Source organism: Rutilus rutilus (genome assembly GCF_951802725.1).
Source record: "Rutilus rutilus genome assembly, chromosome: 10".
Classification (NCBI taxonomy): Eukaryota; Metazoa; Chordata; class Actinopteri; order Cypriniformes; family Leuciscidae; genus Rutilus; species Rutilus rutilus.
Window position 1 is genome coordinate 15,464,025 of NC_140215.1, and position 16,064 is coordinate 15,480,088.

A 16,064-nucleotide genomic window follows, 5' to 3' on the forward strand; every position below is an offset into this window, starting at 1 on the left:
TTTGGAATTTTGGAATTTAGTTGTAATAGATGGATTATTTATAATAATATTGATAATATATTGACGTAATTATCATGGATTTACTTTCTTTATTCTGTAAGCATATTTAATAAAAGTAAATAATGCATAATTAATACAAACATTATACAAAATATTTGGGAACACCACAAATGCATTTCTTTCGAACAAGGGTCCCAAACTACTTAATGATTTTTAAATAAAGTTGTTCACACACACACACACACACACACACACACACTGAAGTGAGGCAGAGGAAAAGATGCAGCTTAGAAAAACAGAGAGTGCCGAAATGGTGTGTATATATATATATATATATAGAGAGAGAGAGAGAGAGAGAGAGCGAGAGAGAGAGAGATTATCTAAAGGATTACCAACAACAGTGTGACATCATAGCGTCCCTCCCTCTTGTTAATAATCCAGCATAGATGGTGCAGTCGTACAATCACACACACCCATTTCCAAACACACAAAATCATACCACAGTTTCTCTCACAGAGAGTGTCCATTGACACCTGATCTGAGATCACTTTAAAAGACAAGGAGAAAACATATGATTCATGAAAGAACAACTAGAAGTTTAAAGATAAGAGGTTTGAGTGGACTATATGAGCTCTGTATTGTGTTTTCTCTGAGGGAAAAAAAAGGACAACATGCAAGCCTTCCTCCTCCTCTTCCTCTGCGAGATCTTGCTGCTGAGACAGACCTCCGCAAGCACACTGAGAGGTACCAAAACAAACCAATTCAACTTTCTAGACAAGTTCAATATACATATTCAGACAGTAACCATTTGAACAATATCAATATTCAGTTCAGATAATCAAATTAATATTTATGAATCATTTGTTTATATAAAGTGTTACAGATTTATCTCTTTCTACCTGTAATGATGAGTAGGGAAAGAAATCTAAATGCTTAACCATGCAACTTTTAAAATGAATTGCATGCAGAGGGAAAAAGACTGCATATGCCTAATGTAATGGAATATTATGAAGTCGTAAGTCTGGTATGCTGTGGATGCATGGTGCTGGTTAAAGGATGCAAGCTCAGCTGTTGTCAATATATCTGAATGTTTTTTATTTGTGTTTAGGATAATGCAATAATTTGCTGCAATTGTGACTATTTTACACGAGTACATTGAAAGAATTCATTGATAATGTTTTTGTTTAATCAGTAAATAATACTAACAGTGAATATTATATTAACAGTGAATATTTTGAAAGTCTATTTGAAGGTCATTTGAATGAATTTTTATTGGCTGTCAGTAATGGATAATACTGAAATTGCTAAACAAATATTGTGTGTGTTTGTCTTTTATTGGCAGCAAATACAAGTTCATATCAGGTCTTTTGTGTCTATATCTGTTTCCTGTTAACGCTTGAATCTGTGCAGTGGGGTTGTTTTAAAAAATTTAGTTCATGAAAGCTGAGTGCATGGGCGTTGGTTGAATGCGGATTAATTTAGTTTACTTTTAGTTTCCTTTGTGCAATATCAGAAATTACTTGTATGTGCTTGTAAAAAGACCCTTGAGTGTTGCAAGTTGTGCAGACAGACATAAAGCATAATATAATAAAAAAGTAATGCCAGTAAGCATTGAGCTGCTCATCATATGGCGGTGTCTTATTGTAAAGCTGCGGTCATACTAGACTATAAGCGCGCAAAATTTCTACAGGCATTGCAACGGTTGCAAAATGATGTCAGGTTCTCCAGCATCTTTTTAAAAAACTAAAATTAAAAATTAAAAAATAAAAATAAAATGTGTTCAATGTGCTGCCCATTGTGTTGGATTGTCAATGCAACCCTGTTCTCCCACTCTTCACACACTGATAGCAACACCGCAGGAGAAATGCCAGCACAGGCATCCAGTATCCGTATTTGAACATTGAACACATTTTATAAGTGGTCAGAAACTTGTAAATAACTCATGAACGAATAAAGTTACGTTGAAACCAAGCACACCATTGTTTTTCTTGTGACATTACCAATAAGTTTGATGTGTCACATGGCCCTCTTCCTATTGAAAAAACAAAAGTTGTATCCAAGATGGCCGACTTCTAAATGGCCACCATGGTCACCACCCATCTTGAGGAGTTTGCCCCCTCACATATACTAATGTGCCACAAACAGGACTTTAATATCACCAACCATTCCCATGTTATTACGGTGTATCCATATAAATGGCCCACCCTGTACTTTACAGCAACACTGCAGATTTAAAGTTTGCATTCTTTTAATTCAGTTAAAAGGTCACTCTGCGGCGTATCAATATTCTATTGGTCACTCGTCTTCTCATGATATGAATTTGCTTGTCAGAGTTCACCAAACTTGAATTTTGGAACACAACGGAATGAGAAACTTCTTCGCTTGAATTTGTGTTTCCTGTCCCCTGCATTCAAATGTGTATGAATGGAAGCCAATGGAACGAAAAGTGTAGTGTGACCGCCCCTTAACACACCTCAACATTGACTATCCCGTGGCCACCCATCTGTTTATAAGGTCACTGAGGTTCGCTAACCCAAAAAAGTACTATAATTGCTATTACTATAGTTGTCGTGTTGTATACTTTTCCAAAGGATTTCTTTCTTTTGGCGACGTTGCTTCTTCATAGCTCAGGAAACTTAAAGGGGACCTATTATGCAAAATTAACTTTTACATGGTAAAAATCCACCCACTCCTCTTTTTTTAATCATCATAAATCATATGCAGTGTCACAGAATAAGCCGTTTGCAGTTTCTATGCAATGTGATGTCACATTGCACACGCCCCGCCCACGATTGCTGACAGACTCTGCCCTATTAGCATAGACTCCGCCCTGAGTGAGCTGTACACACTCCGCTGTGTTTATCTCCTCGCCAGAGCATTCAAAGGGTAACTCTTGCCAAAATTAAACCTAGGCTCTTTTTGTTAATCTATCCGAGTCAAACGTGTAAAAGCATAATTAGAATGGAAACGCCACTTCTAAGATTGACCGTATTTTCGTTTTAGGTCAAAATGCCTTTTGAATGGGAGTGCATGGGGCACTTCTAGCCCCAAAATCGCTATTTTTAAAACACTAAGAAGGCTCGACACAACATAAAACTTTGCTCGAAGTATCACCAGGGGGCTCTACACATGAACTTGAGCACTGTACGAGCACTGAGTTTTGTACGACTCACTTTATCAGTTAATGTTTCCGGTGGCTGGAATTTTGTCAGTCAAAAGTAGTCGATCTCCGAATGCAACGTAACATGAGGAGAGTAAAGATGGAAAGCTCCTAAAGCTTGTTTCCATATAAATTCACAGATAATTTTTTTATCTAAGTTATCATGCTTTTCATTGAAATTACAAGGTCATGACATTTCCTCATATGGAGTCAGTTCATTACGTTGCATTCGGAGATCGACTACTTTTGACTGACAAAATTTCAGCCACCGGAAACACTGGTCGTACAAAACCTTTCTTTTTAGTAAACTTTGTGTACACAAACAATGTAGTCAATGCTCAAGTTCATGTGTAGAGCCCCTGGTGATACTTCGAGCACAGTTTTATGTTGTGTCGAGCCTCCTTGGTGTTTTAAAAATAGCGATTTTGATGCTATCATAGAAGTACCCCATGCACTCCCATTCAGGCATTTTGACCTAAAATGAAAATACGGTCAATCTTAAAAGTGGTGTTTCCATATTATGCTTTTACACGAAAGTTTGACTCGGGTAGATTAACAAAAAGAGCCTAGGTTCAATTTTGGCGAGAGTTACCCTTTAACAGCAGCATTCAAGTAAGAAATGTATTCTTATTAAAGCTACTAAAGTGATTCAGTCAATGTTGTGATATGGAACTACAGGTTGTGGGAGTCAAGGAAAGGTGACGTCAGCGCGTCGCCGGAGAGCGCTCTGATGCATGTGACTGTGTTATGCTCGAGTAGCTTAGCTGTAGCAATAAAAGGCCAGTTAATAAAACAGTTCATTCCCAGCAAGACGACTCGGTTCCTCTTTCATTTTAAAGTATCGACACATGACATGGTGTCAGAAGTGGGCGACTTCACGCTCTGAAAAAAATAAGACATGGCGAAGCTCGGACCTCCGGAATCTTTTGACTTCACGCGCCCGGCAGAATGGCCGATGTGGCGCCGACGTTTCGACCGCTTTCGGGTGGCGTCAAAGTTGGACAAAGATAGCGGTGAAGTGCAGGTAAACACGCTTCTCTACGCCATGGGGAGAGAGGCGGAAGCGATTTATGATTCCTTTGTGTACGATGACAGCGGAGAGGTTGACGAGGAAGAGGAGAGAGGTAGACCGGAGTTGGATTATGACACGGTGATAGCCAAATTCTCCGACCATTTTGTGCCCAAGAGAAACGTGATCCATGAAAGAGCATGTTTTCACAAGAGAGCACAAAAGCCCGGTGAGTCAGTAGAGGCTTTTGTGAGAAGTTTATACGAACTGGCACAGTATTGTGAGTTTGGGCACACTAAAGATGAGCAAATCAGGGACAGAATAGTTATTGGTATATCTGGCAACGATGTATCACAGAAGCTACAGCTCGAGCCGGAACTCTCTCTTGAAAGAGCTATTCAAATAGCGCGCCAGAGCGAACAGATAAAGCAACAGAATGTGAGCCTGCGCTCGGAGTGTGCAGTGGACACCATAAGACAGGGGAGGCGGCAGTTCCATGGCAGAAGGAGCAGCAACGATGGACAATGGCAGAAAAAACAGGAACACAGTGAGTCAAAACAGAATCCTACCTGTCCCCGCTGTAACAGACAACATGGTAAAATACATCCTTGCCCAGCCAAGAATAAAAAATGCAGAAGGTGTAATAAAATTGGACATTTTGAGGCAGCTTGTCAGACGAAGATGCTGAAAGAGGTGGTTACAATGCCAAGCAGCACCACTGACACAGATGAGATGTTTTTCCTTGGAGAAGTTACTGAACATGTGTCAGACATAATGGATCAACCTGATTCAGAAAATATGTGGCTTGTTGACTTACCTGTTAATGGCAGCACTGTGAAATTCAAAATAGACACTGGGGCAGACATCAGTGTAATGTCACAGGCTGCATTCAAGAGACTGCCACAGCGCTCCCGCCTGGTCACTGCAAGGAAAGGACCCATCACCAGCCCCGGCGGCGAAGTTAAGAGTATTGGCAAGTTCCTGGCAACAAGTGAGTACAAAGGGGAAAAGTACAGATTCTGGATAACTGTAATTAAAGGGCCATACTCTCACAACCTCCTGGGACGGAGCGTTGCCACAAGGATGGGACTGGTCATGAGAGTAGACGGGATGGACACTGTAATGTTAAGTCATGTGTTTGGGGATATTGGTTTGCTCAAGTGCGACCCCGTAAAAATCGAACTTAAAGCTGATTGTGAGCCCTACTCACTGACGACGCCACGTCGCATCCCGTTCCCCCTCCTGGCTAAAGTTGAGGCTGAACTCAAACGCATGCTTGCCCTGGGCATAATAGAAGAGGTTACAGTGCCTTCTGACTGGTGTGCCCCGATGGTTCCAGTAGAGAAGAAGAACAAGGAGCAAGTGCGAGTGTGTGTCGATCTAAAACGCTTAAACAAGGCGGTTAAGCGAGAGAGATACATCATGCCAACTTTGGAGGATATTGCTCCCAAGCTAGCCAGAGCTAAAGTGTTCTCTACCCTGGACGCCTCCTGCGGATTTTGGCAGATCCCCTTGGATGCTGCCAGCCAAAAGCTGACAACCTTCATCACCCCGATGGGGAGATTCTGCTTCCGACGGCTGCCATTCGGTATCATGTCGGCTCCAGAAATCTTCCAACGACAGATGTCGACACTGTTAAAGGGTCATGATGGAGTTGTTGTAGTAATGGACGACATACTTGTTTATGGAGCAACAAGGAAAGAACACGACACACGTCTTGATGCGGTGCTGATGACCATAAAGGACAGTGGTTTAAAGTTGAACAAGGCCAAGTGTCATTTTGGCAAAACAGAAATAAAGTACTTTGGCCACCTCATAAGTGCAGAAGGCATGAGACCTGACACTGACAAAGTAGAAGCCATCACACGGATGCCAAGCCCAACCAATGTTACAGAGCTTAAACAGGTTTTGGGTCTTGTCAACTATGTTGGAAAGTAGGGGTGTGCATTGGCACTGCCCTCACGATTCGATTCGATTACGATTCACCAGGTAACGATTCGATTCAATTCGATTCTACGATGCATTGCGATGCATCAAAATTCTACTGCACACAACAAGGCAAAATTTTCATCAGTCATGAGGCAATACAAGCAGTCAGATATTGAACAACAGATTTTATTGGCTGCTATGTGTGTATTATCACTCTCCTGTATCTTTGACATAAATGTCATTAAATAAAATAAAATAGAATGGTACAGGGTATTGGATATGGCATTTTCAAACCTGAAAAAGAAAGCATAAATCACTGCTTTCAGTGCTTTGAATGAGAAATGTTTCTCTTCTCTCTGCTTGAGAACCATTTGAAATTAAATTTCAACTCAAGGCCAGAAAATAAACAGTGTAGGGTGTAACGGTTCACAAAATTCATGGTTCGGTTCAATACGATACACTTGTGTCACGGTTCGGTACGTTTTCGATACAGCAAAAAGAAAGAAATGCCAGAGAAATTTCCTTGATTTTTATTTTTTTTTCTTTTATTCTTTTTTTATTAGAACTAGCATCACAAAGTATGACATTTTTTTTCTTTGAGCAATGATGGAGCTATAATTGACTCTTCTTAGGAGCATATAAAACAAAACAGCTCCTTGGAAAAAATTAAATGTAATATTTTGTGCTTATAAACAAATGTTTATTTTAGTTCAGATTAACATTTGAGGGCAGCAATGTTATTCATAATGTCGAAATAAATCCGACATAACGTTACTTGAAAGCATTATAGCCTACTATTCCTGCCAAACTTCCAAAGTTGCAGTTAGTGTTACTACAGTAAATCCATGGTGAATGTTGCAGATCTGTGGACACTGGATAGTTCATTCATGTCACAATGTTTCTTCCTGGTTTCCACGTCAGCGCTGTTTGATCCGTTAATAACGGAGAAATGTGAATGTTTCTCACTAGATCTCGCAGCGATGTTTATTACTTTAGTGGCGAGTTCAAATGCTTTCTTTACTGGATCTCTTAGCGTTGTGTAGTATAAGATCGGCTCGCGCTGCGTTGGTCCAAACTGATAAACAGTCCGTCACGAGTAGCTCAGTTTCGTTCCGCTTACATTGCGTTTGCCATTTGATGTTGTGGTCGCGCCAGCGTCTACATTATGAGCGCGCTCGCGACGCGCTTACATTTGAAATAACAGTTCGATTTGAAAATGCGTGCCTTGTAGCCTACCGAACGGTTTAGTACGAATACGCTACGCGTACCGTTACACCCCTAAAACAGTGACATAATCACTTTGCCGCATCGATGCTGAATCGTGCATGCCCCGCATTGCGATGCATCGCCGAATCGATTATTGTTGACACCACTATTGGAAAGTTCCTGCCTGACCTCTCCTCAGAGCTGCATCCCATAACTGCCCTGCTCCGGAAGGAAAATGAGTGGGTGTGGAGTGATGTACAAGAAGCGGCGTTTGAGAAAGTGAAAGCTATGCTTGTGTCAGCACCAGCACTTGCATTTTATGATGTCAACCGCAAGACTGTCATCAGCGCCGATGCGAGCAGCTACGGATTAGGAGCAGCATTATTGCAGGAACACGAGGGTGTGTTAAAGCCAGTTGCATTCTGCTCCCGCACATTGTCAGATGCAGAGAAGAGATACTCCCAAATTGAAAAGGAGTGTCTTGCAGGAGTGTGGGCCTGTGAGCGCTTCGCTCGCTATGTGCAAGGCATGGAAAGCTTCCTTCTACAAACAGACCACAAACCATTGGTACCCCTCATAAATACATACGACCTGGACGAAGTCCCTCCAAGGTGCCAAAGACTCCTAATGCGCTTACTGAGATTCAATGTCGTGGCTGTGCACGTCCCGGGGAAGCAGCTTGTCGTAGCCGATGCTCTCTCTAGGAGCCCACTGACCCACCGTGGTGATGAACACACTGACCAAGAAGTACAAGCATATGTGGAGTCAGTGGTAGCAAATGCGCCTGTTTCATCACAAAAACTTGACAAAATCCGCTCCGCCACACTACAGGATGAAGAGCTGCAAAAGATTGTGCAGTTCATTAGGAACGGATGGCCACCAAAGACATCGCTGTTTCCGTCCCTGCATGGATATTATTCTGTCAGAGTTCACCTCTCTGAGACTGATGGACTGGTGTTGTATCAAGATAGACTGGTTATCCCAGCTGCACTTAGATCAGAAGTGCTCAAACAGCTACACGAGGGACACCAAGGTCTAACAAGGTGTCGCGTTCGAGCTAGGATGTCAGTATGGTGGCCTCGCATCAGTGCAGAGATCGCAACGGCAGTGTCAACATGTAAGTTCTGCATTGAAAATAGACCCACTCAAAGACGTGAACCGCTCCTCACCACACCTTTACCTGGGGGACCCTGGCAGCGCATTGCTGCTGATTTGTGCGAGCTAGAAAGACGAGCATTGTGACTGATTATTATTCCAGGGACATTGAAATTGCCCACCTGTCTTCAACATCCAGCCACCAGGTCATTACCAGGCTCAAAGGCATGTTTTCAAGATGGGGGATACCGCTGGAGCTGGTGAGCGACAATGCCACACAATTCACCTCGGGTGAGTTTCAAGACTTCTGCCAAAGCTATGGGTTTGCGCATACAACTACCAGCCCTCATTATCCTCAGGCAAATGGTGCTGTCGAGAGAGCTGTGCAGACTGCTAAGCGCATCCTGAAGCAGCCCGATCCATATCTTGCTCTAATGTGCTACAGAGCCACCCCTAGTGCTGTTACGGGGGTGAGCCCAGCTTTACTTATGGCTGGAAGAGACATTAGGACCACACTTCCTATGTTGGAAGGAAAACTACAAACTTCTCCTGTGGACAGACATCAAATCCAGCAGAAGGATGCTCAGACTAAATCAGCCTACCGGTTCTTCCATGACCGCCGTCACTCTGCTCTGCCACTTCCGGAACTCCAATCTGGGCAGGCCGTTAGAGTGAAATTGGATGGAGAAAAGGGGTGGAAAACGCCTGCTAAAGTCATTGATAAGTGCAGTGAGCCCCGGTCTTACATCGTGAAGACAGACAAAGGTGCAGTGCTGCGACGCAATAGAAGACATCTGCAGGCAGTCCCGGAGCTTGCTGACCCTCCAGACCAGCAGCAGCAGTCTGAGGGATCTCCGCTGCAGCTGCTCAGCAGCCCTCCTTCTGTGGCTAGACCCAGTCATGGTGACCCTGCTTCTGTCCAGAGACTAAAGGATTCACCTGTGGTGTGTTCACCACACCAGCCGTCCCCTCAGAGGACTGTTCAAGTGACATCCAGAGGTCGTGAGGTCAGAGTACCTCTCAGATATAGAGACACTTGAACACTTAAGGACACTTATCTTCACACTGTCTCCTCAGTAATTCTGTTTTGAGTGATAAGTACAGTTAATAAAGCTACATTATGTTCCCAAGTTAAGTTATGTTCCATAGGAATAGATTGTTATGTTTGGGAAATATCCGATAATTGACAGGATAAATAGGAATTAAGTGCCTGAGATCACAATAAGTAATGCTGATGTAACACATCAATCACCCAGAGACTGTTATGTTCATGTTTATCTTTATTTGATGTGCAGTACATCTTGTTTAACTGTTTGAGCGTTAACCTTTGAAAAGGGGGAGATGTTGTGATATGGAACTACAGGTTGTGGGAGTCACGGAAAGGTGACGTCAGCGCGTCGCCGGAGAGCGCTCTGATGCATGTGACTGTGTTATGCTCGAGTAGCTTAGCTGTAGCAATAAAAGGCCAGTTAATAAAACAGTTCATTCCCAGCAAGACGACTCGGTTCCTCTTTCATTTTAAAGTATCGACACATGACAGTCAAGAGCAGCGAGTGACTTTCCCTGCTGCTTCCCTGACATACTGTGTTAGTTAACTTTGATTGTTTTTGAAATAACCTTGTGTGTATTTGACAGTTTAAGCGCAATAAGCCGTGAAAGAGAAATTAGTTTAATACTCATGGGACATACTGTCTGACAGCCAGCTCTCTGTGTGTGTGCTTCAGATGTGTGCACTCAGAAAAACCATACATCAGAAGTAGGCATGTGACGATATAAAATGTTCATGTTCAATTTTAATGCCAGGGTAGGCTACTGTAAAACAATGTATAGTGTCATGTGAAAGGTCATCATCTGGGTCATTTTATTTACGGCTAAATTATTATTAATCAATTTTACTAATAGTTAGATTGGGCAGGCCTTCACAAAAGGGCCTTTAATTAAAGAAAGAGGAAATTTTGCCTTAACAAAAGGTCACTTTGGGCATCAAGGGTGCACATGCAGGTGCCTGCGTTAGTTAATGCATTAACACATTAACAATGAGCGAGCAATAGCTACATTTGTTACAGAAGTTATTATTCTTTGTTAAAGTTAGTTAAAATATACAAATTTGATGTCAATAAGGTGTTATTAAATGTTTAAATTAAATTAACTAAGATTAATAAATGCTTTATTATTTTTCATTGTCAGTTATGTTAACTAACTAATTAACTAATGTTAAATAATGGAGCCTTATTGTAAAGTGTGTCTGAACATTAAAGAATCAGAATATTCAACCAATATCTATGGCATGTTGTAGCCTAGTCCAGATTAAAATATAAAAATGTTTAAGTTTGAAAGTAAATATCCTTAAATCTTACATCTTTACGAGGGTTACCGGCCGGGGTAACGCTGCATTTTTGCTGTTCCATCAGCGCAATCTCCTGTCAGAGAGTGGATGTGCATTTTCATTCAGTGCATCTCCTTCACCGGGGTTCCGCCCATGGTTTTGCAATGCGCTTCTCGTGAGTGTTGGGCTTGTTTAGGCTACATCAGTGCACGTGGCTCTTTGACGCAGCATACAGCGATGTTGTGCATAAACGGTTGATGGGTAAAGTATTCTTAAAATGCACTCTAAAAGTCTGAACGATTCGTAATAAATAAATATTCGCGATATTTTGACGTACCGACGATAACAATATCGTGAATGTTCATAATCGCCATATCGTATTACCGAATACCGGCACATATGTCGGCTTTAAAACGCATGCAGATAAATTCATGATGAGGAACTGTAATGTCACGTGAGCGTAACCGCGATAGAGATAATCAAACCCAAACAGATTTTAGTTTTTGGAAGAGTCTCCAAAAACATAATGTTTTTCCTTCCACTCAAAAATGAAGACAAATGAAGATATTTTTTTTTTATAAAATCTGAGCCAGTTCTGTACTCTCCATTGACAGCTATGCAACTACCACTTTGATGCTTCAAAAAGTCGTAAAGAGATCGTAAAACTAATCCATATGAATTGAGCAATTTAGTCCAAATTTTCTGAAGAGACACGAATGATGACATTGATCAGCGAACATAAATAGAAGGAGCTCAACCGAACCTGCTTGACATGTGAGAACAAACCTCATGTAGCTCAAACGTGCTGCATAACATGAGAATGATCCTCATTGTTGGTTCTTGCACGTCAAGCGAACATGCTTGAGCTTCCATTTACCACAACTGATGAATGTTTATATGTGAATAAAAGCCTAAATTAAATCTGTTCAGTGTATAAAGCGATCGTGTCTCTTCATAAAATTTGGACTAAACCAGTCAATTCATATGGATTAGTTTTACAATCTTGAAGCGTCATAGTGGTAGTTGCTTAGCTAGCTGTCAATTAGGGACAAAAATCGCATATTATTAGAATGATTTCTGAAGGAGCATGTTACACTAAAGACTGGACTAATGGTTGCTGGAAAGTTCAGCTTTATTCCTTTTTTAAGTAAATTTCTTATATAAAGTATAATCTACATTTAAAAAAATGTTAATGGTAATAATATTTCCCTATTGCTCCCTTGGTAAGACCTTTCAAAAACATGAAAAAATATGATCAACTCCAAACTTTTGAATGGTAGTGTAGCTCTGATCATTTGGTTTTGGAAGAATTTGATGAGAAATGTTTAAGCTCATGATGAAATCTCAGACTTTTGATAGCAAAAAATGTTTCTTGACAAAAATCTGAAATTCTGAAACTCTAATGGAGAAATATGCGAGAAGCGGGAGAAGTCTTCATTTGTTTTCCATTTATTCTCACTGCCGTCTAGGAGAAATCATTCTTCAGTTTCATATTCTAAAGATGCAACAAGTGTTTTCTCACGTTACACCCACACATGGTTTCTGACATTTCTCTGAAACACAGCAGTTTATCTGATGATTCCTCTGGGAGTGATACAGAAACCAGCTCTGATGTAATAAATGGGTTGTTTGTGTGATCTGGAGCTCTGTGCTCAATGCCAGGGGTTTCCCTCACAGCAGTAACCACTTTCTCTGGCATAGGACACTGTTTCATCATTCATTCTTCAGAAACGCACCACACATTTATGAGAAACAAACCACAGGGGTCCTGCACTGGGATTATTATACGTGTTTGTGTTTTGTTGTCATAGTTTGCAAAACTAGGTAATTTCAACGGCAGAACATGATGTTTGTGTGGGAGACATCGCTGGCGGCAAGTGCATGGGCGCATGACCAAAACACTTTCACTTACACTGTAGAAGCGTAGCTTTTGGAAAGAGGAAAATCTGACACTGGACTGATTGTTATTCCAAATCTCTTGGCAGAAACGTTGTAGATACAGTCACATGACTTCTAATATCCCTAGCTGAAGTCATCATGAAAATGTAAGGGACTGAACTGAATCTGACATCACTTTTTCTTGTGTATTTGAATCCTAGAGCAAAGACAAAACATGAGGGTGCGTATCAGCGCTGTTGGAGACACCATTGTATTCAAGTTCATTCGGCCCCACGTGGACAGCAGACTGGAGGGATATATCCTGGGCTATGGCAGTAGCATGCTCTCCAAACAATTCATTAATCTGCCTGAGGATGGACAACCCTTTGAGACTGAGATAGGTACCGTCTTTCTCTTTAGCCCTCTTTCATAGAGTTTGTTGTTTATTTTAACTGATTCTCCTCTTTTTTTCTAGATGCTGAGCCCAAATATCTGATTGCGGTACAATCAAAGAAACCTGATGAACCTAAGAAACAATGCACAGGTAAGAAACACTGTTGGTCAGCCGATATGTCGCCAAAGCCGATCCCTTATTTTAAAATATGCTGTGCTTGCCCACTATATCATATTCATGCCATTTTCACTGTGTGCTGTATGTACAATTAGTGTTACCTTGTCTTTATTTGGAAAAAACATGATTACCAGTGCGCACAAATTTACTTGATTACTGAGTGCCATTACAGTGTTTACTTCCTTTTTATTAATATATTCATATATTTTTAAACAATTACTTTATTTGTGAAAAAAGTATAGGATTGCAGAATCAATTGCCATCTAAAATAGAAGCATTAAAGATTTTTTTTACATTCATTTTCATATTTATTTCTAATTTATTAAATATTAATTAAAATAAATATAAATTATATATCTGCATCGGCCATCTAAAAAACAATTGTCGACCACTAGTACACGGTACCACAAATGAAATTTGAGAACAATTTACAAACAACATCTGCGCATGCAGTGGCCCCAAAAACTATTTGTACACATAAACCACACTTAAAAAGAATGTCATTGCATTAGATTTGCTTTTATACAACAGTTTGAGAAGTAAATATTGAGTCAAAGTCAATAACTTAGTCTATTTTTGCTTCTCTGATGAAAATTGTTCTAAACGAAGTCAAAGCTGTTTTGTCTTTATCCTGAATGAATAAGGCATTTGAAGAATCAATATAGTAAATGACATTACTGCGTCCCAGTTTCCCTACTTATACTGTGACACTTTATAATAAGTGTACAGTAATAAAATACTTACAAATCATTTGAAAACTATTAATTTATAGTTAATTCATAGTTAATGTATTGTAGTCTCTACATTGTTAGTATATTAATAGGCTGTATACAAATAATGAGTTCTTCATTCATTGTCACTGTAATTAACCAAATTATTATCGTTTAAGTGAATAAAAAAAGATGTTGATGCAGGAACATGTTGCACATGGTGAAAGAAGAACTTCGCAACCGTTAAAAAACTACATTAAGTGTGACTTAAGTGTCCATATTTTTTGGCCATTAGTATGCAATAAATTTGAGCTGATTACTGTCTTGTGACCTCCAGGGAAAGTGGATCTAGAAAAACCATTAAACGTTGTGATCGGCTCGGTGACACAGTCGTCGGTGCTGGTGTCCTGGGGGACACTACTAACCAGCTCATTCATGGATTCCATTCTAGAGGACTGTATTGATGAAGGGTATGCGTCCTAACGCATCTGTGTGTATGTCCATGAACCGTGTGGGTGTTATCTGGATGGCTGGATTTAATCAGATTTAATGTTGTTGACCGTCTTTCAAGATGTGCAATTATTTTACTGACAGAAGACACAGAGCAGGTATAGGACCATGTGTGCAGATGCCCATGTGGTCCACAAACAACCAGACACTCTGATCACACACATCAAGAAGCAAAACAACAGAACAACAGAAACAACAAAACAACTTTAATAAACGAAACAGTACCAAAAACAGTAAAAAAAGAAAAAGGGAAACAGTAAAATGGAGTAATAAAATTAACAGATGTTTGGGCAAAAAATACTCGTTTATTTTTCTATCATGGTGGAGACTTTCCATCTTTTGTATTTGTACTAAACTAATGATGTTTTCTATCTCCAGTTAGTATGTTTATTAAGTCACGTTGCTCATAGATACTGTTGGCTGATCGCTGCAATGCAGCTGACTTCAGTTTGACTGTCCTTGGGAGGACATATGGTCTGCACAATGTAGGCAAAACCTAACCCACACACACTCTCCTTCCTTGGACAAGTTAGTGGAAAGGAAAGCTTGACTTCAGCCCTCTACAAAACAACCAATTTGTTCTCCAACCCCATAAAAGCCTAGAAGAGAGAGAGAGAGAAAGAGAGAGAAATAACTGGGGAAAAAAGGGGCATACATTTTTTAAATCTGTTTTTTGCCAATTAGTGCCATATCAAAATTCTCCTTTGCCTGTTAATACTGCCATTTTAAATTAAGTTATAGTTTATAGAGTCTGGTTTTCCTTTTTTGTCTCCTCTCAGACAGTTTACAGTGCGCTACAGAGAGAAAGAACCCAGCAATACCTGGAACTACCAGACCTGTCCATCCACCAGCACAGTCATCGACAACCTCAAACCAGATGCTCTTTATGAGTTTGCGGTCCGACCAGACACTGACAAAAACAGTGGAGCTTGGAGCCCACCAGTCACCCATAACACAGCTGGTGTGTCCCACTACAGATCATCATCCATTTTGTCTCACTCTATATGGCTGTAAAAAAACCTCTTTACAATATTCACAATTTTATACTAAGAATACTTGAGGAAATGAATAATCAAAATTGAGATAACTTCAATATCTCAGTTGTTTGCCCTAGATAGCAATTATATTAAATGGAGAGGCACGGAGACTTTTGTTTGAAGGAATACTTCACCCAAAAATGAAAATTCTGTCATTAATTACTCACCCTCATGTCGTTCCAAACCCGTAAGACCACAAATGAAGATCTTTTTGATGAAATCTGAGACAGTTCTGTACTCTCCATTGACAGCTACGCAACTACCACTTTGATGCTTCAAAAAGTTCATAAAGAGATTTTAAAAATAATCCATATAAATTGAGCGGTTTAGTCCAAATTTGGAGGGATCGAAAGAAAGCTCTCAGATTTCATCAAAAAGATCTTTATTTGTGCTACGAAGTTGAACGAAGGTCTTACGGCTTTGGAACGACATGAGGGTGAGTAATTAATGACAGCATTTTTGGGTGAACTAACCCTTTAAGTCTTGTGTTTCTCAGTATATTTCTTCTGAGAAAAAGACTTTAGAAATCTCATGTGTTTCTTATGTGTCTCATGTGAGTCATAGATTTTAATATGCTATATTTCTCATCAGATTCTGAGCTGTGCTATCTACAACTACATCTACTATCTACAT

At 40.3% G+C, this 16,064-nt stretch overlaps 1 protein-coding gene across 6 annotated transcripts in view; it reads left to right on the plus strand.

Moving 5' to 3' along the window:
* The first annotated feature begins 457 nt into the window (after window positions 1-457).
* abi3bpa (ABI family, member 3 (NESH) binding protein a) overlaps window positions 458-16,064 on the plus strand; it is a 29,221-nt gene continuing 13,614 nt past the window's right edge. For 4 of the 6 annotated variants that reach the window (XM_084422274.1, XM_084422276.1, XM_084422275.1 and 1 more), the window contains exons 1-5: window positions 462-744; window positions 12,825-13,004; window positions 13,079-13,147; window positions 14,222-14,354; window positions 15,174-15,355. In XM_084422274.1, coding sequence (XP_084278400.1) covers window positions 672-744; window positions 12,825-13,004; window positions 13,079-13,147; window positions 14,222-14,354; window positions 15,174-15,355 — 637 coding nt within the window. In that variant the 5' untranslated portion in view covers window positions 462-671. Of the gene's footprint in view, window positions 745-12,824; window positions 13,005-13,078; window positions 13,148-14,221; window positions 14,355-15,173; window positions 15,356-16,064 lie in introns of all 6 variants that reach the window. The other 2 variants (XM_084422277.1, XM_084422278.1) reach the window with 1 other exon arrangement.